Below are 23,708 nucleotides of genomic sequence, written 5' to 3'. Positions count from 1 at the left end.
ATTATAACTTAGATTTATGTTAATCAAGTCAAATTTAAATTTCATTTTTCCAATAATGAGCAAATCAGAGTTATATAGTTATTATATACGAATTATTATGATCATCGCTCACGATGACTGACCAGTAACGTATCGGCTTACAATATTATAGGTCCCGGGTTCAAATCTCGTATGTGGCAAAAATTTACATGTTTTTTTTCCAATTTGTGTTTGGAGTCAGAGTATAGACCTTAATGTTGAATATGTGGCTGACATATATTTCTTGTAAACACAAAAATCTATTAATACAACTTGCACTCTTTTAAGCCAGTAGCGAAGGGTGGAGGTAGGCTGTCTACCCAGCCAAAATCAAACTTTAATAGCTAAAACATTGAACACTGAATTTCATAATTTCAGATATTTTATAGATAGACGAGTATTTTTATACTAATATTGATTATGGCTTGGTTTCCCAAGGTTTAATTTAATTTTAAGAACTAACTTACTCCATATGTAAATAATTGTAGTCTTATTTCAATGAAAATAAATACATATGACTATCAAAGTTTAGTGTGCACTATTTATGGCGGATCCTAACAGCCTACCTCTACCCTTCGCCACTGGTGTAGGCATATAATATGATTTTTCTAGTATCAAACATGACATGATGATGTATATAATATTATGATGAAGTTGTTATCCTGTTTTCATTAGGTATGTATACTAATTCAAAAATCGTTTTAAGCTTTACCTTATGTTTACGTTGTAGGTGTGAAATTTAAACCTCAGAGGTAAGAATTTCTCAGCGGTTGTAAGTCACCACCTAATGCACCTGTGCGGTTTCATATTCATGCTAACAGAATAAATTTTCCAGAAGCTTTCCACCCCATAACCTCACCCCACCCTCACTAGCCGCAAGATGAAATTTATTTACAAACGCTCTGTAATTATCTTGTTGTAGCAAGTGTATTGCGTTTTCATTTCTGCGGAAAAATTTGCAATGCAAAACAGGCAATCTCTCAAGACATTTTCCCACCATGAAAAAGCCATCTTCGTTTCGTTTTTTTTTCTTTTCCCGTTCATCCTTGGACTGTTTTTTTTTTTATTTTTTTGTTAGTTGGAAATTTCTCACTTTGCTTTTGAATAAAATTTTATACGCCTCGTGAATTTAGAGTCTTTTTTTCCCCGCCGCTTGTGTATTGTGTTTACACTAATATTAACTACTTAACTTAAAAGTTTTAAAAAAGCTCGTATAATTGTTCGTTATATAAAAAGCTATGTAGAGAAGATACTTAGTTAAAATATTTTCATAATTAATATTACACCAATAGAAACACCCGACGTTGTTGACTTTTCTATTAGTTAAATGGTAGTTAAAAATGAGACACAAAAATAATGTCTGTGTTTTGAAATACTATTTTTCACAACGTAGACCTTATGAATAAATTAAAAACATGATTTCTTAGAATAATAGGTAAATATTCGTATTGTAGAATCCCTCTCAGTTTCTCCCTTTCTAATATTATGTATTACTTACGTCTTCGATCTTTCGTTTGTCCGGTGTTTGTTTGTCCGGTACAAATCTTGCAATCGATTTTTAGCTAACTTCCCGACTAGCTATACATTTGAAACTTTTAGAATATATCAGAACACGGTTACTTACACGGATACTTTTAGCCATCTTTAAGCAGAATTGAATTCATTTTCAGTTAATTCTGTTTTGTATGAAAAGTTATTTCAGAAAAATCCGTAAAACGTAAGACTATTATTGGTTGCTGGTGGTCCTAGGAACTAAATTATTAATATATACGTGCGTTACTATGGAAATCAAAATGACATTTTAGTATTATATATTTGTTTGTTTGTTAGTTTTTTTATTTACTTCATATCAAGTACAAGTATATTTGTATCAAGCATATTTAGCATAATAGTTCAAGAGAAAATTTAAAAACGTATATAAAAGTTCTTTTTATCTTGTAATTATTTTTATTAATTTTTGATAAGAACCAGCTTTTTTTTCAATTTAAATCTCATGTTGTGAGTTGTCGCCATCCTTAATTTTAATTTACTATGTCCACAATGTTTTCTTTTTTTTTAATAAATAAATTATAATACTTATTAGTTTTAAAAAACTTATAAAAATAAATATTAGTTCTTTGATTAAAATAGTTAATAAAGACTAAACAAATACAGTATTAATACTATCGACCGATGGTACTTGACGGAATTTTAATTTTAATTCTAATGGATTTAAGTTTTGTTCTATTCCTTTTGAGCCTAAAGCTATCGGTGCCTGAAGATGCCGAAAGGCGAAACCCGGGTCGCAAAAAAAAACGACACAAATGGAATAGTACAAAACTTAAATCCATTAGAATTCAAATACAATAGTAATTATTTGTCCATGTTGTTGCAATTCGAATTGTCCTGCTAAGGAAACAAAACAGGGCTTTATCGTTGTCAAATTATCTTGATTAGTTATTTAAATTAACAAATAAATGTGATGTATCTATGTACTGTCAATATGTTAGATGTTACTAAAACGTTCTGATTTATTTATCCACTCAGTACAGCAACGCAACGGCTGAGAATGTGTGCCAAATGCCGAAACACGCAGTCGTTAAGTGATGGTTTACCAAACAGTGAGCTTCCCATTCGACTGGCACAAAACAAACATTCTCTGTATAAATAAATAAACACGTTTTATGATTAAACGCCAAACACAGCGTACGACAAACAAGTACACACTTACATTGAAATACATTTACCTAGTTTATATTAAGCAGATAAACCTAGTTGTAGATTTTAGAGTAATTTTGTGTGCTTAACTGTTTCAAGCTGCTTTGCCGAGCTTATATTATAATTATTTAGCAAGCAGACGCTTCGAGATGAAGATGACGTCCTCAGACTGATCTTGTAGTTATTATTTTGTTGTTCAAGTATTCATTGTTGGTTGAACAGTCCACTAAACTTCAGACGTGCGCACTAATTTTTATTACACGTCTTTTTCTACCATAATTTCATAATATTCGTAGACGCTCTTAAAATATGAACGTATATTACGGATTTTGAGTATATCGCTAGCATTTTATTTGGGGAAAATAATGAACAAAGAATAAGAAAGAATAATTACAAGATAAAAAGAACTTTTTATATACAACGTTTTTAATTTTTCTGTTGAATCATATAAACATGACTTGACTTAGCTTAAACGATAAAAAAATTGTATTTGATAGAAATAATACTGAAATGTCATTTTGACATTCATATTAATTTCCATAGTAACGCACGTATATATTAATAATTTAATTGCTAGAATCTCAGACCCCTAGCAACCAATAATAGTGGATTGGATTACGGATTTCTTCCGAAATAACTTTTCATACAAAACAGAATTAACTGAAAATGAATTCAATTCTACTTAAAGATGGCTAAAAGTATTTTAAAAATGCATTGGCATCGTGTTCTGATATATTCTAAAAGTTTCAAATGTCTAGCTAGTCGGAAAGTTAGTTAAAAATCGATTGCAAGATTTGCACCGGATAAACAACCACCGGACAAATAAGGATACGACCTAATAAAAATGTTGTAAAAAATGAGTAGTTTTTAATAATGCTATTATCTATAAAGTTACCCATACACGACCAGTATTACTGTAAGTACTATGTAATATTGATCGTATAATACGTGGAACGATGGAGTAGGTAATGGAATGGACTGACAAATATATTGATATTTGACAATTAGTATTGACAATATAATTGATAATATGAGATTAATTTAGGTAATAGATAATAGAAGGAGAGTGAATCGTCTATTGGGAATAAGTCATTAAACTTTTATCTGAAATGCCTTTCAACGATTGTTCTTTTTGGTCCAACCAGCTACTATGAACATCGGGCCGTCCGACCTGGTCGGTACTAAGGTCAATTTTGTTTCGTTTAAAAAATTCCAGCGTCCTTTTATGGACGTGAAGATCTCTTCAGATAATTTTATTTGTACATATAGTTTTAGATTCGTTTTTTGTACTATATCTTTATTAATTAGAATCATTTTTTGATCATTTCATCGCGAATTTATTGTAAACTCAGTCAAAGTACACTTGTCTTTAACTTAGTATCCGCTCTTGAGGCATTCCGAGGCGTAAAAAAATGCTGATGCTTACATCCAATAATAAGGCTACATGATCGCCTGATTAAGACCGAGTGTGGTGCGTAACACGGAACTGGAAACTTCGATGATAGTGCTAGATATTGTTTATCATTCGAATACAATATGGTTGTAGAAAATGAAGGTTGTATATGATTTTTTAAATAACTCCAGTATGGTATTTTCAAACACTTTTGTGAGCTACTCAGTTAGGATTTCAGAACAAATATTTTCATTTAATTGATTTAATATAATTGCAATATTATATATCGCGTTATTAAACATACATAATTTGCAATATCTCGGAAATTGAAATATATTAAACATACTTAACTTGAAAACATTGACACAGATTGGCGCGACACCAATGGTTATACGGGTTCAAATCACGTCGAGGTTTGTATTTTTTTCAGATATGATTTTTTCTACTGGGTATATATCATTATATCTGAAGTGTTTTCAAGTTATATATTTTCAATATATGGAATGTTACATTCTCAAAATCTTATAAATTATTCATTTGAATATAATAAATAGTTTATTTGAAATGTTTTAATTCAGATGATATATTATCACAGTATCATGTTTTTGAATCCGTAATCCGTTTTATCACAATGGGACACTGTAAAATACAATAATAAGGAACGTCTGTACCAAATATCATGTATGTGAAAAATACATTTTTATCTTAATTATGTGTGTAGAAAAAATTTATATTAGAAAATATTTGTACTGAGCGGGACTTAAACCTGCAACCATCGTAATACGGCCAATTACAATACTGCTAATGGCAGCGAAATTTACTGATTACATAATATGCATCCATGGGCGGCTCTCGTGGTGCAGTGGGTAAGGCGCTGGCCTTCCACCCGAGAGTTCTGGGTTCGATTCCCGGTCATGACTAAAACATTAATGTGTTTTTCTCAAAGCCTGGGTGTTTGTGATTGTTCAAAATTACTAACAACCGCCTTGTACGAAAAAGCAAGGACATGGTTATTAATAATTCTATCTATTATTGTTCTATCTAAAATTGGTTAGAATTAACAACTCGATTATAATTTATTAAGTTGATTGTTAATTTATATATATAATTCACATTTTTGACGAGATTCTGTTAATTTCCAGGTAAACCTCGTCCAAGAGTAACGTGGTACTTGGAGAACACTGTGATCGACGACTCTTTCGAGCGACGAGCTGACGGGCTGACGGTGAACAGCCTGACCTTCCCAAGTGTTGGCAGGCAGCACCTCAACGCGAGACTTATCTGCCAGGCCTCGAACACGAACCTTGCGCCTCCGACTTCTAAGGTCCTCATTCTGGATGTAAATTGTGAGTATACAAATTAATCATTTTTATATATTTTTTCCTCTGATGGTACCGAAACGATTGTACCTACTTAATATTTTTAAAACCTTATAGACATAGCCATAGTGAGAATTGGAGTTATCATCAGAGCTTATACTACTACTAAAGAGAAATTAATACATTTTTTTTTAAATATTTCAACACTTAATTGCGATTTCAGAATATTTGTATATTATATTCTCTGCTGTGGCCAAATTTAATGAATTAATAAGTAAATAGTTCTAATTCAAATTCCAAATTCTCGACACTTAAAAAACTCTATATTAAAAAAATAATAATTACAGGATAAAAAGAACTTTTTATATACAACGTTTTTATATTTTCCGTTGAATCATATAAACTTGGCTTGACTAGCTTAAACGATCAAAAAAATTGGTACTTGATAGAAATAATACTGAAATGTCATTTTGACATTCATGATGATTTCCATAGTAACGCACCTATAAACTAATAATTTACTTGCTAGGACCCCAGACCCCCCTAGCAACCAATAATGGTGTCGAAATAACTGTTCATACAAAACAGAATTAACTGAAAATAAATTCAATTCTACTTGAAGATGGCTAAAAGTATTTAAAAAAATCATTGGCATCATGATCTGATATATTCTAAAAGTTTCAAATATCTAGCTAGCCGGGAAGTTAGTTTAAAAATCGATTGCAAGATTTGTACCGGACAAATAAGAATTCGAGCTAAGAAAAACGTTGTAAAAATAGAGACGCGGTATTAGAAGAACAATATTAATAGTAAATATAAAAATTATAAATTAGACACATAGAAAGAAGTACACGGGATTAGGGATTGCAATACCGGTATTTGAAAACCGGTATTCAATTATTTATTGATACCGAAATACCGGTTTCAAAAATCCAAAATACCGGTATTTTTGGTATTATGAAAACATACACATAAAATATAGGTTTTTTGGAAATGAATTTAATGTTATTTTTCATTACTTACTAGGTACTATATTGTATATTAAATTTCGTGTATAAGTTTTATGCAGCCAAAACGCAAATATATTAACTTTTAAAGTCTAACAAAAGTTAATTAAAATAAAACAAAATCCCTCAAATATACTTATGTAATTGTCGCGATGAATTACCTAACATATTTCGAAAAAGAAAATATTTGTTGCAAACATTTCCAATTATATAAATATGTACATCCAACAAGCGTTGAATTTGAGAGAGATTTTTCTGTACCTATCCGTCCTAAAACATGATAATCAATACATATTTATAAAATGTCACATACAATAGTAGTATTTTAAATATATTACAATAGTTATATTCATTGATATGTACTTCTTTTTTTCTATAATATCTTTTGAATAATACCGGTACTCAATAAGAAATACCGAAATACCGGTATTAACATATTCATTCGGTATTGCAATCCCTACACGGGATGGGCTAAGTAGACCCCATTTTAATAATTTATAAAACAACGTCCATCTATACTCGTCTTCACGTAAATGGAATGTATTAACACCCGAAGCGATTTAGTTGAACATAGATATTGCCCTCCCAATTGGCATCATTGATAACAGGGTAATTTTGCGTCTAGGGAGAACAAACAATAATTTATGCTCCTTATTTCTAAGATAAGTTCAGAGTTCTTATTTACACCACGTATAAGTAAAGTAACACGTAAAATATACGTTTTGTAACACCAATCTAATTTCAACTTACTAATTGTATGCATTAGAGTTACAGCTTAACATTCATAATACGAGGAAAGCTCCATTTTCATCAAATTACGTTTTTCTTTAATAATGTTAGTTATCATCGTGTGTTTTGCAGTTTCTCGACTTTTTAAGGTCTTCAAGAAAAAAAATATCGAAAGGTGTACAATTCTAATACTCTTTTTTCTTTGTCTTTTCAGTGAAACCTCTTGCTGTAACCATTCTTACAAAAGAGAAGCAAGTATCTGCTGATAAGCGCTACGAAGTAGAGTGCAAGACATCTGGTTCAAGACCTGAAGCCGTGGTTACCTGGTGGAAAGGCAGTAGACAGATCAAAAGATCGGCAAAGAATGTAAATATCACCACATAATTATTTAGAACCCTCTTTCAGTTTCGTGTATTTATTTTGTACTGACAAAATGGCTTCAATCAAAATAATACATAATTACAATCATAGTATTGACTAATAACATGTGGTTATAGCAGAGCTTCTGTTCATTGTCTTTCTTAGATACATGTATTTGAAAAAACTAATGTCAGCTTTATTCCGATTCTAGTTGTATCTTTACAATTCAGATCATTTGTCATGTACTTATATGTACATACATAATTTTGAAAACACTTCTGAGAAAATATATTATAACCAATAGAAAGAATCTTTTTTGAAAAACTAAGTCACCCCGCAGGAATCGAACCTGCATCTCTCGGGTTTCGCGCTCATGTACATAGAACACTATGCTAAAGTCTCCATACTTAATTGCGACTAACTTTAACTAATGGCTCTTAATACTCTCCGAAGCGGTTTCCAAATTGAGGTAGGTACTATTGGTGCTACTGAGCTACTATTGAGCGCTATTGAGCTACTATCGAATAAAAAATAGTTAATAGGTATATGTATTTGATAATAAAACCATTTTGTCTGTCAATCATATTCCGAGATTTCGAAAAAAATCGAAATAACACTAATTTCACATAATTATTTATTTTTGAGAATACATGTTTTGAAAAAAATCCTTAACAAAGGTCGACCAAGTGAAACTCAAACGTTACAAATTTTCACTGTCCGGGTGAGTGCTCTCTCAATTGAGATATCGCCCCACATAATACATATACGAATTAAATCCAATACTTTAACTGTATCTTCAATATTAAGAATACCTATTACATCCCTAAATCTTGAGTATTTTGTATTGAATAAAAAATAATGATTTAATATTGGATCGTTGTTTTGTTTGCAGTATTCCGAACCCAATAACCAGACACTCAGCATCCTGCCATTGACTCCAACCATTGATGACGATGGAAAATACCTTACGTGTAGAGCAGAGAATCCTTCAATTCCTGACTCTGCGATTGAAGATAGATGGAGACTCAACGTCCATTGTAAGTATTTTATCATTAATATTTTATTCTTTAGATCTCACACTATTTAAAATATCTAATGATGTTTCTAGATAAAAGAATACGTTAGTTTATATGACGTATTTATTTACTTATTTCTATACTTAGAAAACAATTCAATTAATGTTAACTCATGTCACGGTAAAAAAATTGAGAAGTTCATGTGTTGTTAAAGAAATGAAAGTAAAGTTGATGTGTAAGAAAGAAGAAAGAATGCTTATTCGGTTAAAGCAAGTATAATTAAATGACACTTATGAAGGCATGTAACCGCGCTGTCACGCGGATCTGACTATCAGTGAAACTAAAAATAAATATAAGTAGATTATGAAAGAAATTAAATACGCAAGACTTGTAGATATATATGTATATATTAATTATTATATAAGTATATAAATTGGTTTCTCGTTTTTACACCTGAATAATGACAAAGCTAAAGTCAAACTTGCAAGAAAAATATTACAGCATGACCCAAACCCATGGTATTTGGGTGCCATGACTTGACTTGCCAAGCTCATTTCTAGCAGATAAAATGGAAAACTAAAAGCAGGGTTTAATAATATTCAAAAAATAGTAAGAACAAGTTGAGAATGTGACCCACGTACACTTTTCTCTCGTCTTTTTTTAAATAAATACTCCTTTCCCTAAGTTTTATTATTAGACTCGTCCATTCTCTAGCATTAACATGGCGTGATACCTCTCTACTGATAACTATTCTCTTGACAATATTTCTGTGAAAATTTACTCTAAGGTGAAAATCTATAATATGTTCTCTCTTATACCCTGCTGGCATACGAGAGAATTAATTATTAATACTATGAGATTAGGGTAGAAAAATGTATACATTTGAATTTACAATTGGGTGAGAAATAATTTGGATTATTAATAAATAAAAACAAAGAAGAATCTTTTTAAATGATAAAATATTTCAAAACAGCTATGTCATAAACTTTTATCATCTACGTGGTACTAAAATTAGAATAAACATCACATAATTTTCTTCCTTATTACTGGAACTGCAAACTAATGAATAATTAGTTTGCTCCACTGATTGTTTTATACATAATTTTCTACCTAATTTACTACTTGTTGAATTCATAATGTAGTAGTATGTCGAAATGGAATATGAATATTGCATGCTAATGCGTACACATAATAATATTACTAAATGTTTCTCCTGCATATTGTATAATTTGTTTCACTGAAATGTGGTACTTGCATAATTTATAATGTTATAATTTTGTATAAAAGAGGTTGAACTATATAACTAAAAAATTTTTTTGTATATTTTGAATACTTTTTATTTAGTTAAATTTATAACAATATAAATATTCCATTCTTTGGCGTTGTTAAAGATGATAGTAATGTCTTTATCAAAAACTGAAATTTAATATATTTCCTGTTAAATTTCATTTATCAATAATCAATACGTCTCTAAAGTATTAATATATTACGTCCAACAACTAAGTTTAGTATTTATGATTTATTATTTTATATCTATTTTAATATTAAATGATATTATGTCATTATTACGTTAGTAGTTGTATGTCTATTGCGAACAAATACAGTAATTGAAAGATTATTTATGAACTTCTTGATTGAAAGGTTTGATGTCAACTACTCCTTATAATCTATATAATATGATATGATAAGTTCAGTTAATGTCAACTGTTTTTGTGACGAGTACTTCATTATCAACTGATATCATTAGTTTTATTGTATGTCGATAGATGTCACTATAATTCATTCATTCACATGCAATCCGTATGATACCACGTGTCAACAACATAACAAGCTCGGCATTTTTTGGGTTCCGCGCCGTTACAGTAGTGCTGACCCCGACCCATACTGTCCCGAAACCCGCGCACTGCGATCCAGGCATCCGGTTCCGGCGTTGACCCGTCCGAGACTCGAACCTGAATGTTTAATGTCGAATGGTTAATGGCGGTGGTCCCCCTTTCTGGTCTGCTGGCCGGCAAAGCTAAACTGCTATATTAGTCATTGCGTGCAGTTGTGACTTGTGGCGTCGGCTACACCATTTATCAAACACACACCCCCATTATGCGCCTGAAATGGATGCATATTTCTACATGCATGCAAATTGCAAGGTGCATAATATTTGCAATGAATAAAATAGTTCATAATATAGACAAACGAAATTCAACCATTATTCTTAATTTATCTGGCTGACAATATGGCTCACCACTCATTCGCAACAACTCATTCAGCATAACTACTTGTTATATTATTATACTTTACAAAAGCTTCATAATTATAATCATACATGTAGATCAGTGGCGTGAGGTTATTTCTATTTGTAGGGATACTGGTTGAAAAAAAATCGTATACCTTTAACCAGGGCTCGAAATGGACCGGAGCGCCGTTCCGGTTCATAAAATCCCCAAAGTTATCGCTCCGTCTCGTGGAAATATTAATTTGACCGTGTAAGCTAGATATGCCATATAATAAACACTCTAAGACACTATATACCTATATAAAATACACATTCAATTAGATAACTATGTTAATATTTTCGTAAAATTATCAGGCGCTCCGGTTCGTAAAACAATCCATTTCGAGCGCTGCCTTTAACCACCTATCGCTACATTATTATCCATTTTGCAACAAATTGAATCTATGCGAACAGTATCAGAGAAAAATAGCACACTTATCATATATACGAATAATATGAAGATAATACAATATTACCTACTACTGATAAATATGTCGACACTAATGACAACAACACACTAATTAAATAAAATTTCAATAGCTCACTGACAATATAAAGTTGAGCGATGAGTTTAAATTATGTATTTTTTTAAAACATTTATATACCTACATCAAAAATCATTAGATAAAATTCATTTATCTATCTTAGATTAAAACTATCTAAGTATATTTATATGTGATTGAATGCCATAGATTTTTTTAAATTATCTGATTATTAATTATTGTGGACAAAGCTGCAGCCAAAACAATAATATTATACGCAAAGGTTTTAAGCTTCTTTTTTAGAGCCTACCGTATTGCATACGAGGCTACGTGAGAAAAAGTCCATACAAAAAAATCTAACATTCTGACAAAATTTGACAGATGGTTCTGTATAATAATAATCAAGTTAATATTTAAATATGTTAATGGAGTCTTCGCCACTGATATCTACAGAGTAGTTAGTAGCTTTGAAGTTTAATAAACATATTTTCGGAACATTACTAATAGTAGGTAGGTACTTGTAAAACATTTAGCCATTTAAAAACGTACCATACAATTGCAGAATAAATACATAATACTACAATATAGCACTGATGTGCATATATAATTATGTTATCCAAAGAAAATAATTCACCTTTATAATAATTGAGACACTGAGAACAGAACGAATACAAATTAAGTTGAGCAATACAACCTCAACGTTAAATAATATGCGATTGAAAATTATTGTACACCGATGGAATGATGACGACCCTTGGCAAGGCTGAACAAAATATTTCATATGTTAAGTCCCGCAGTTTGCTCTGACAGGTCCCACGGCTTCTCAGAGTGGACTGTGGATGGTTAAGCAATATAGGTAATAGGTAATAAGATATAAGGTTAAATTTGAATTAAATATATATTAGGTAAAGGGTAATTAAATTAAATTAGATATAAAATATAATTTGGATGTAAGATAATATGTAAATGTAAATTGTAACATAATAGGTAAATGTAAAAAAAAAATATGTAATGCAAAGGATAACGAAGTAATAAAGGGGGACTATGGATGGGCGTTAATGGTATATAGTAATTAAGGAATTAATGTAATTTAAGTAATATTAATATTAATCATATTATGTACATCGATATCACTATATGTTTGGTTGATAGACTGACATCCGTCAACCTTATATAAATGTGTAGCATATGGCGGTATCGGTTTTGAATTGGTAAGAAATACGACCACCCCTAACAGATAAAAAGGCAAGATTATTAAATCCAAAGGCAGTCTGTTTTGTGGGTTCCGGGCGACGCCTTGTTGCCTCGGGACCCTTACGATCTCGTCTGCATAACTAATTAGAAATAATTAAGTTAATGTTAAATAATTAGTTAATAATAATCAAGTTAATTTTTAAATAATAAAATTCGAATTAATTTTTAATTAATCAGTAATAAATGTGGTTATTTTTGTGACTTCGGATATTAGTTGACTCTTGTTTATTGAGTCTTCGAACTGTGAACTTCGAATATTAATTGATTTGACTTTTCTTTTTTCTTACTAATTGTGGTGTATGGATAATAACAATAAATCGAGTTTCTTTTAATTATTATAAACTTTGGGACTTTCGATACCAATGTGAATGATACTTTTGGACTATAATCCTTGATGAAGGAATGCCATAAGGCCAAACATATTCTAATAACAATAAAATACGAGTTCTGAAGATTTCATCTGGTGTTTAATTGACTTTGTGCCCCGTGACTTCTTGGTTACTCCACGTCCATGAGGTTCCTGCCTGTTCCTCCACATTAATGAACCTCCACTTCCAAGTGCCTGAGCTAGTCAGGAAGTCGGAGGCCTTCATTTGGCGCAACTGTTTTCAACATGTTCAACATGTTCAACAAGGGGTATTATTTCCAAAGTAGGTGAAAACCTAACCGATTTTTTTTAACGGTACATGTTCAAACACGCGCGTTAACATCATTTTACTCCCTACTTCAATTATAGTTAATCAATTTATGGCTACGGCCGTATGTTGTAGCTTAACCACTGGGAAATGCCAAAAATAAAATCTTAATCATAAAATAATAATTCTAACTTTTACAATTTGTTTGTATAAATATCTGTATTATTGTATATTCTTTATTAGTTAACAATGTCCTTTTTAATCGGTCGAAACCGGTGCTGACGAATATTTAAAATAAGTGGAACTAGTTCTACGTGTTGTGTTTTATTTTAATTAATAAAACTTTTCGTTAAATGTTTAAATCCTGTTTCAATTATAAATATATATGTAATTCTGTTCCTTTTTTGATTAAACGTCACTTTTACTCGAGAACCAATTATAAATTTCATTTTTTCTGGCATTTTTATCAAAAATAAACTAAAAGATTTTAATATTGTGTTTGAATACGACCAGGATTACATTTAAAGAACCGGCTAGTTCGCGTACATTTTGAGTGATGAAGGTTGTATGTAAATATTTCTCTTTCTGGTAATTGCGTTTTTTCTTAGTTGTAATAATATTATTATAACTTTGTTTAATTTATCCCGGCGAGAGTTTTCTCATTCAACACCTCAGAGGCCAATGGATCACTGTCGCTCCTCGTACTTTTTTAAACAAAACACGCCCCGACCCGCCCCGCACCGCACGCCAACATCGAGTCGCCGACATTAAATTTATCCAACTTACACAAACCATTTGCATTAATTTAAAAACCTCTACGCAGGGCCGGTACTTTTAGTTGTGCGGTATTGGCCGCGCACACATGCGACCAAATCTGAGGGCGCGTAATGCAGTAATCAGCTGATTTTCCGACGCATAAGAAATAACACTTGGCAACTAAATTTAAACAACAATGACTTCGGTTTTTAATGTCGTTTATTTGTTTCCGACAAACTAAAATTGTTTTAATACTAATCATCTTCGCAAATATGAAAGACTAACAGTATTCGACATATCTTTTTGTACTAATATCCAAACGATTGAAACCAAATTGCACACATGCGTCATCTGATGTAGTATTGAAATACGTCTTTTTTCAAGAATTATTCTCTAAATACTAGAATTCTGATATACTTGTATCAGAGTGAATGAATTTATTTAAATAACTACTGATAAGGCAACCATTAATCATACAACTTTGGATCGCCAAAAGCGACGTTGCCACGTTATTAATTATTTTTCCGAAATGTCGTCAGCTGTATTTATAGTTTCTAAATAGTTCTATTTACATAACGTCGACTTTCTCTGCACTTCTTCCTTCGAAATATAAGCTTGAGTATGTTTCATTAAGCTGAATTGGATATCATATTAGAGACTGTAGGTATACTAATAGAGGGTCATTCATACATGATAGCACGCCGTAATAAAAGAAATAGGGTCTGCGAAGCTATTCTATACACAAGGCGGCTATCGACTCTGCTATCGATGGTAGTTTATCATATTAATGTATTGAGGCGGTTAATTTTTACAATAATTTAGCGTCTAAACCAGCGAAACTCAACCTGCGGCCCGCGGACCGCATGCGGCTCTTTTAGCTTTTATGTGCGGCCCGAAACACATTTATTATCAGGAAGTTTGTATATCTTGAGATTCGTTTCGACTTTGACGCACAGATAGTGACGCCCGAAGAGGATTGTCATTAGGGTCCACATCAGATCTGGTATAAGAGTGTTGCTATTGCACACGATTAATTTAAAAAAAACACGCATAATTTTTAAAATCTCAAAAATGTTTTATAAAAAAGGGGGGGTTTCATGATTTTTTTCGTCACACCAGTAGTTATGCGGCCCGCGTTTCTTTACAAATATATGTATTTGGACCGAAGAAAAAAAAGGTTGAGTATCATTGGTCTAAACTGTCAAAAGGTGTTATGTTTTAACAGCTCCTCTCTTGGTTGTGTTAACTTATAGAGCGATATATACAGTTTTGGCAGTTTAAACGGGTAACTTATTGTAACAATAAATTATAATACCTCAATAATATATAAATATGATAAACTACCATCAATAGCAGTTGATAGCCGGCTTGTATACGGAATAACTCCACTGATATAATATGATGATTTGTGATGAAGAGGACAAGAGGGGAGTTACAAAAAATTGTGACGTCACAAACCATCAAAATATAAACTCATTTTTTTTCTGAGAATATAATATTCCATCATTTTGTAATTGTAACGATAGGAGACGGGGTGTTAAAGAAACAAATATATAATTTGGCGTCATTAATGGACAAGTAGACAATCTATAAAGATATTTTATTAAACTGTCCGCAAAGGTGAGTTTTTTTCGCCCACAGAAGGCCGAGTATTCCCAGAGACGGCCCTGCATCCACGTAACCGAGCGCACAGTTTTAAATTTAATGTACAACTAGAGAGACAACAGATTACGCTGCGCAAACTTAGTTAAGGGTATTTTAATTCACCTCCCATGACGTTCACCTTTCGCTTCATCCCTCAAAACCCGAAAGGGTTCCAAGAAGTTCCTGCGCTGCTGCTTTCTAAATTAAAATAAATAATGAAAGTACCCACTGCTACAGATCATAAATCTTCTGATAATTTACATTTTTTTTATTTATGAATTCTGTTTCTTAAAATGTATACCTACTTAATTCATTTCATATTTTTTTTCTTTTGACTTATTACGAGTAAAAAAAGCATGATTGTTGTATTTTTTTTTTCATTCATTCTTCAGCGCCAGTGTTAGTAGTAGGTAGTTGGCATATAATTTCATAAATGGATTTTTTAAATACTTTCATTACACAAATATATAAAATAGTGTTTTGATGTCACGTAGGTACTTCCGCAAAGCTTGATGAGCTCGTCGATGTAGGTTGTTTTAAGCAGATCTGTGGTAATTTTGTTCCCATTCTTATACGACGATTATAAAATCGTGATTATACAGAGATGCACGTCGCATACTATCACGTGATGTCACAGTAAGCATCCGCTACGGGAAAAAAGTGTGCAATGTCGTTTTTCTTGGTGTTAAAAATGTTATCAGACTGATGCTACCATCACGTAGCACATTTTGAATCTTTAAACGAACATTGTCAGTTGGAAAAATCTGCCGCAATCACCATAACAACAATGAGGTTACCTCACGTTGTACCGCACTGCATCGACACGTGCATGACTCAATGAACGTTTTTTATCATTTTCTACATCCCTAAACATTTTCGACTAATATCAAAATCGCGTGTTTTTTGTTTTTAGCGGTTGGCACTATGTATTTTCGAAAAGAATGTTGTCTATTATCAGCTATGGTCTGCAGGTTAGGTTTTGTTCAAAATATTATCAATGGATATAATATCGCAAGTAATTTTAACGTACGCACACGTAGCAATTGATAACATAATTTAAATTAGCATGAATAATTATTTCAAATTCTAATACATTTTTTTATGATTTTACCGAGACTTTGACTGCGACTCGCTGTCATATCGCCTCTTCTCGTCTAGAAAGGGATCCGCCGTTCATTTCCTCACTTAAATTCTGTTAAAGAACTTTATAATTTTGCCAAGCTCTACCGTCTTACCCACCGCCACAGCACCTTTCAATTCGTCAACATATCTGCAATTCGCAGCTGTGCTATGTGTCGTTCATATTTAGGGCATTGTACTGCTATATGTACAATGTTCTTCAAAATATCATATTCATCGCAGAGCTACAAATCGTTTCTTCCCATGAGGATATCAAATCGTTCACCCATTGTATGCCTTGTTCTTAGCCTCAGTATCAGCTTAAGCTCGTTCCTCTTCAAAGGAGACTACAAACCAGGGAACCAACCGTGGGGATGGTAGGATGGACTTACTCGATTTCCTCTTTTCTAGTGATGCCCTTCTAATACATTAGAGTTGGCACTCTCCATCATTGAATTTACTGAGGTGGTGATCTTTCAAAATATTCTGCAAAATGACGAAACCATAGATTAAATTTGTCGCCGTGACAGCGTGTCAGTACGCGACGTGCATTTAAATATAATCACAATTTTAGCGATGGACGAGGAAAGTGTCGCGAATTTGTACTTATCTTTTACCCTGATTCTAGGGGAATGGGACAACTGGACGCCAGGACAATTGGACGCCGCACTGTCGTAGACACGTAAACAGAACGTTGACGATTAATTTTAATCAGTTTCTACCTACTACTTAGTAGTGTTAATTCATTATACTCTTTTTTAGTGCGGATTGAAAATTACCATGCCTAAGGCTTTATATAAAAATAAAGTAACTCTTTTTTCGTTGGATTCATTATATGCACGATTAAATCATTATTTACGTGTGCATATTTAAATTCTCACCAACTATTAAATCATAATATAATAATTTAAATATAAATATAAATAATAATATTAAATATGTAGTTTTTTTAAAGTACCTAACGTCTAGTTATTTTCGAATTGCGTGGCGTCCAGTTGTCCCGGCGCCAAATCATCCTAGACCCGATGTTAGTGCGTGACAGGGTGAAAAAATGATGTAGATGAATCGACTCATTTCGTTTAATAAAATGTATTAACAATTAATTAGTTACAAAATAACATGCATCAACCGAATTTAAAATATAATTTTATAAATGTCAAGTTTCTGTGTAAACTGTTATAGTAGTGAAATTTAATAAAAATAAATGCAAAATCTATTCTGTTAAAAAGCTCTTTCCATTTTGAATATCTCTATTATCTTTGCCGCTCAAATAAAACTACTCGTTTGTTTTTATTTGTGTACTTACATAAAATATTTATACGCTTTTCATACCGTTCACTGAAAGTGCCAAAGTTTCAGAAAGCTTCCGTATTCTTTCAATATCCATCGTTCGGGCACAGTTTGTGTTCAATTTTATATATAATGCCATTGAGTCAAATCAAATATACTCAGAACGCCGACATTTTCTCCGATACGTTCCAACAGAAGACTTGAAAAGAACCAATATTCTATACACTGGCAGAACTGAAAATTCTTGGAGAGTATTTGGCTGAGGACACTTAGTCGTAACAGATTACACAACAACATACCGTCGCTAATTTTAAACACGTATCTCAAAAAACACAACTTTTAGGAGAGGCAAATAACAACATTATTCTCTCAGTTTTTAATTCAGAAATAAATTTTCTTCTATGAAATATCCATTTAAAATAGTTACACATATTTCCATGAAAAAAATGTTATGTTTCTTCAATCAGGTTACATGTAAGTTGTACGTATGCAGCTCATCGTGGGTAAAATGTTCAACGAAGAACTCGTCATTTGATTAAATGTTACACGTACTCATGTTTCACGTACTGCGGCGCACGAATAAGTGGACTACGGTGAACTGTTTACGTACAAATTTCCGGATACGCTTCAATCTATAGCACTATACTTTCGACCGATCAGTCATATTGTCGGAGATACGACAATGCGTTCCACAATATTACTTTAGTAAACACGTATTCTATCTTACAAACATGTAACTCTAATATTATTTATAAAAGTATTTTATTGTGATACGAGTTTTTTGTCATTGCTTAAATGTATTATGTTATAAAGTATGTTTTGAGATACGTGTTAGTGGAATATGTGCGTATTCAAATTCAGAATTCATTGCATCAAACAACTCAAAACTGACAAAAATTGAGATACGTGTTTGTAGAAAATTAGCGACGATACGTTGCCTAATGGAGCTCCGCATATTGATGGAATGCGACTTTTTAGTTTGAAAAAAAACATATATTGCTGCCTGTGACAAATCGCATGCGTCTCGGGCTGCGAGTTGAAGCCGCCAGTACGCATACTGCATACGTATATGCTACGAATTGGTCATTCCTATGCTGGCTCGCTGGTCACCGCATCCCATAACATATCTATGTTACGAGACGTTACGCGCGACTATCGCTAGGTGCCTATGTGCGCGGTCTTCATATTATGCAACATCAGAGCGACGTTCTTAGAAGGTTTTATTTATGCCTGTGCGGCAGACGAGGTGAGTTTAGATATGAGAGCCAGCTAACTGTCTTTTATCATCATAAAAAATCATTTTCTCATCTTCTTGAAAATGATTAAGTTTGGTCTTCGTTTGGACACTCATTGCATTTATCGTCAAACTATTATCATATGCGGCTCTCGTGGTGCAGTGCGTAAGGCGCTTGCCTTCCACCAGAGAGTTCCTGGGTTCGATTTCCGGTCAGGACAAACAATATTTATGTGTTTTTCTCAAAGCCTGGGTAGTGATTGTTCAAAATTACTAACAACCACCTTGCACGGAAAAGCAAGGATATGGTTATTAATAATTCAAAAAAAAATATATTATCATACTGTGCAAATAGCCGACTGCGCAATGATAATAGGGAACTACGCCTCAGTTTATAGCATGAGTATTCACATCTTATTTTTCTCTCACTCTTGCGACGGCAGGTTGTGAGTGATGCAAATCAATTCAATACGACAAGGTCAAACTTAATTTGGTTAACAAAATTAAAATAGGAATTATTTATTCTTCCTCTTCTAAGTCTCAATCAAAATCATGTTATTATACAAGCTTTTCAAATTTTAATTACTCAATTCCTATGGGCCTATGGTGTGATCGACGAAAATCTACGCCATGATCGATACGTTCTACTTGCCTGGTGTAGATATAATATTATGATGTGTGTACCTACTCAGGAATTTTAGTTTTATCAAAATAATATTATCTACTTTCCTAGTTATAAAATAGTTTATTTCAAATTATTATAAGTATGTTCTACTCAATTAAAAATCACTCAAGTTAATAAATCCTTCATTAGCCGAGAGTGTATTGTTTTGAAGTGGTAGGCTCCAATCCGAAATTAAACTTCTCGATTATTATTATTATGATACCCATCGCAAAGTTTTCATAAATCATTCAATCTATTCAGAATATCTCCACTTAATATTAATCCAAGCCAGTTATGGCTGAAAGTTTTCGCTTAAGAATCTTGCGGCCGGGCGCGGTCTGGAACCCTCCCATCTCCACCCTGGCAATTCACGATTTTAATTAATACTTCGGGATGAGTTTGCCACCCTTGCAGGATTATGTTCGACTTTGCATCGATTCGGCGCGAATGTTTTATCGAAATTAATAGTTACCATTAGCATTATGATTATCGTTTTCCAGATTTTCCAATTAAGACTGTTATCGTTTTCGTCAAATTAATTCAGTTAAATTATGTTGTTCTCTTTTTAATGATCGATATTTTTTATAATAAATATGAGTGGATACATGTATCAAAATCATTGAAGTAACCTTTTGAATTCTGAGATATCTACCTGCCAGTGGCGAAGACTCCATATTAGGCGATTATTAGAAGCCTACCTTCTTAAGAAAAATATTTTTTAATTGCATATTGACTTATTTATATAATCACTTAATTATAATATACTCCATAAAATAATCTATTTTGCCAACGACAGATGTCGTATATGTAGGTTTATATTACACAGACAATCTGCAAAGGTTTTAAAAAATATACCATAGCGCGCCATCTGTCTTGACGTAAATAAAGGTCGGATTATGTTTCAAATAATTCTCAATTTTTTTCATATAAACTTTCGGTCACGTAGCCACGCCCAGTCTATCGAATTGTATGAACTAATGTAAGCTCCGATCGCAGAGCCTAAAACTAAATAATTAATAATTAGATAATTTAAAAAATAATTTTTATGGTGTTTAATCGAATATTAATAAATATAGACTGTTTTTAAAAATAAAAAGAAATTTTATGTACTTAATGATTTTTGACATGTATAAATGTTTTGAAAAAATACGTACTTAATTTAAACTGATCACCTAATTTTATGTCGTCAGTGAGTTTTTTAAGTTTCATTAAATTAGTGTGTCGTTGTCATTAGAGTGTACCTATTCATTAGTAGTAATATCGTATTATCTTCTTATTTCTCGTAAGTATAGCTGACAAGTGTGTTCTTTTTATCAGATCTCCACAGCCTACCTCTTTCCAAAAGTCACCCTTCGCCACTGCTACCTGCACATTTTAGTGTGGATCATTTAAATTCTGACGCTTCCTCAGATAAACCCCATTTTTTAAAAGATGCATATTTATCACAATCTGAAGATTATTATTCAGAAAAATCAACATCAAAAAACCTAGTAACGTGACTATACTTTTAATACCCAATGCCGGTTCATCGCACATTTGTAACAATTTCTGAAGAAGGTATCCAAACCTGACAGTGGTACTGCTTACTACTGGTGGTTAAGTAAAAAGGAACCTTACAAGCCCCCGGTATATTTGGGAGCTAGGCCGAATAATCTGTAGATTTTGTAAAACATAATAATTATGCCATTATGATCTTCGCCGCGTGGTTTAGTGCAACGGTCCCCAACCGGTGGTCCGTGAGAGAACTTTGGTCGTCCGGAGAGTAAAAATTTTGATTCTATTTACAACTACATACTACTATTTGTGTGAGAAGACATTCTCAACAGTTAGCAGCAATTAAAACCAAGTACCGCAGTCGGCTTGAAATACAAACGGTTCTCCGTGTTGCAGTAACGTGGAACCAAGAATCCAACAGCTTGTTCTAAACAAGCAGCAACAAAGGTCACACTGATTATCTTTCTGTTACGTGTAATTAATCTTTTATGCACGTCTACGTCGACGTAGAATACATATTAATTTAATAATTTATTATATTGATTCTTTTTTAATAAAATAAAATTAAAAATGTTTTTTTCGCATTATTCGTATTGAATATCTGTGTTAATAAGTTAATAGTTTCTCATTATTTTATCATTATATTGACATATCGAATTTTTAACAAGTGTGGAAAAAAACGTGGTAGCGGTCCGCGGAATTCAAGATTTTCATTTTAGTGGCCCACGAGGTCTAAAAGGTTGGGGACCGCTGAGTCTACTAAATTTTAGTGCATAAGGCGCTGACCTTTCATCAGGGGGCTCAGGGTTCGATTCCGAGTGAGATCACAATGCATGTTTGTGATTATCTCAAAGCCTGGGTATCTATGATCGTTTCACTTATATTACTGCAATACTGTTTCACTACACTACTGTTATTGGAGTGCATGAGCTGTTGCAGTGTTAAAAAAAGAATAAGAATAGTAAAAAAAAACGTCTTCACTTATATATTAAAAGTTTTCTATCCCAATTTTCTTTTTTCAGATATGCCAGTGGTGACGTTGAAAATGGGCTCCAATTTGATAGCTGATGACATCAAGGAAGGAGACGATGTCTACTTCGAGTGCAATGTCCGAGCCAACCCGAAAGCTTACAGACTGGCGTGGTTTCATAATGTAAGCGATTTTTTATTTCCATTGCAATGTATTGTTTGCAGGTGTATGTATACGATTGTCGCAGAATTTAATCTCTAATGTCCATAGTCAATTCATATGAACTTCGCAGATCTACTAATACATTATTTAGTATAATAGCCTATCCTTCATTTTCTTTGGTACTTCAGATATTCTTATGATTATGTATCAGTTTATCTTAATTAAAAGACATAATACTGAGACATTCACGCATTATCTATAATTTCATTTTAGTGATCGGATTATTTCCAAGGTTACATTAATTATTCGCATAACAAATAAATAAGATATATGCCAGTCGCCAAAGACTAAGGCTTTGAAGGCAGTTTTGGTTTATTACTTACAATGACGTTTAGGTCAAAAAAGCAATAAATTTGAGTGTCCTCAAATATTACTTCAAATATTTAATTCGCATTTCGTTAACGTGCATTAATGCATACTATAATACAGATGTGACTATTGAAAATAACATACTAAAATAAATACACGTATTTAAGTGTATCCCATATTTCTCCATACTTGAGAATTATACTTCCTATAGTTCTCTTCCCTTATTTCTTTGTTTCCTTGGTGTCCACCTATTACATCAATAATCGTATAAGGTGGTCACATTCAGTGACATCCCGTGGGGATAGGCAGATTGAGCATCGTTTGGGATGGCAGTTACTCGAAGGGCGGCAAATCGAGGAGCATCATTTGGAATATATAGAAATAGTTACCTAAACTTAGTAATAACGAAAATATCTTTCCATTAAAAAATTCAGCTCCCTTGTTTTGTCGGGTTTGCGATATCTAGTTTACTTCCGTTGGCCTTCGACGTCCTTGGTGACCAGAAATGACACGTGCAGATTTGCGAGTAATTACAGTGTGATATTTTGTCAGTAATGTATGATACATTATTTATCCATACAACACATTTCCTCGTAGTATTATATATAACGAATGATAAAAATACTGTGTAAAAAATGGGGCGGCATTTTATCTAGGGAAGTCACCTGTCACATTATGTGAAAAATAAAAGCATTCATTAACGGTCCACATGCTCAGCGTAAGTCAAAATGGAGCTTTTATGCTAATTTCAAAGCATGATCCTGGAAATTCCTTAAACGTTATAGATAATCTATTTATATAATTTAGAAGCCTTATTATCCTTTATA

At 32.5% G+C, this 23,708-nt stretch overlaps 1 protein-coding gene across 1 annotated transcript in view; it reads left to right on the top strand.

The window, feature by feature from the left end:
* side-IV (sidestep IV transmembrane protein) overlaps window positions 1-23,708 on the top strand; it is a 298,443-nt gene that overhangs the window by 180,630 nt on the left and 94,105 nt on the right. The window contains exons 5-8 of the mRNA XM_085948535.1: window positions 5,251-5,454; window positions 7,378-7,529; window positions 8,416-8,560; window positions 22,403-22,533. Of these exons, the coding sequence (XP_085804661.1) occupies window positions 5,251-5,454; window positions 7,378-7,529; window positions 8,416-8,560; window positions 22,403-22,533 (632 nt within the window). The remainder of the gene's footprint in view (window positions 1-5,250; window positions 5,455-7,377; window positions 7,530-8,415; window positions 8,561-22,402; window positions 22,534-23,708) is intronic.

The sequence above is a fragment of the Rhyacophila brunnea genome, unplaced genomic scaffold, assembly GCF_057557595.1.
Source record: "Rhyacophila brunnea isolate RB1 unplaced genomic scaffold, BYU_Rbru_1.0 scaffold_20, whole genome shotgun sequence".
Taxonomy (NCBI): Eukaryota; Metazoa; Arthropoda; class Insecta; order Trichoptera; family Rhyacophilidae; genus Rhyacophila; species Rhyacophila brunnea.
This window is presented reverse-complemented; position numbering and strand designations above follow the sequence as displayed.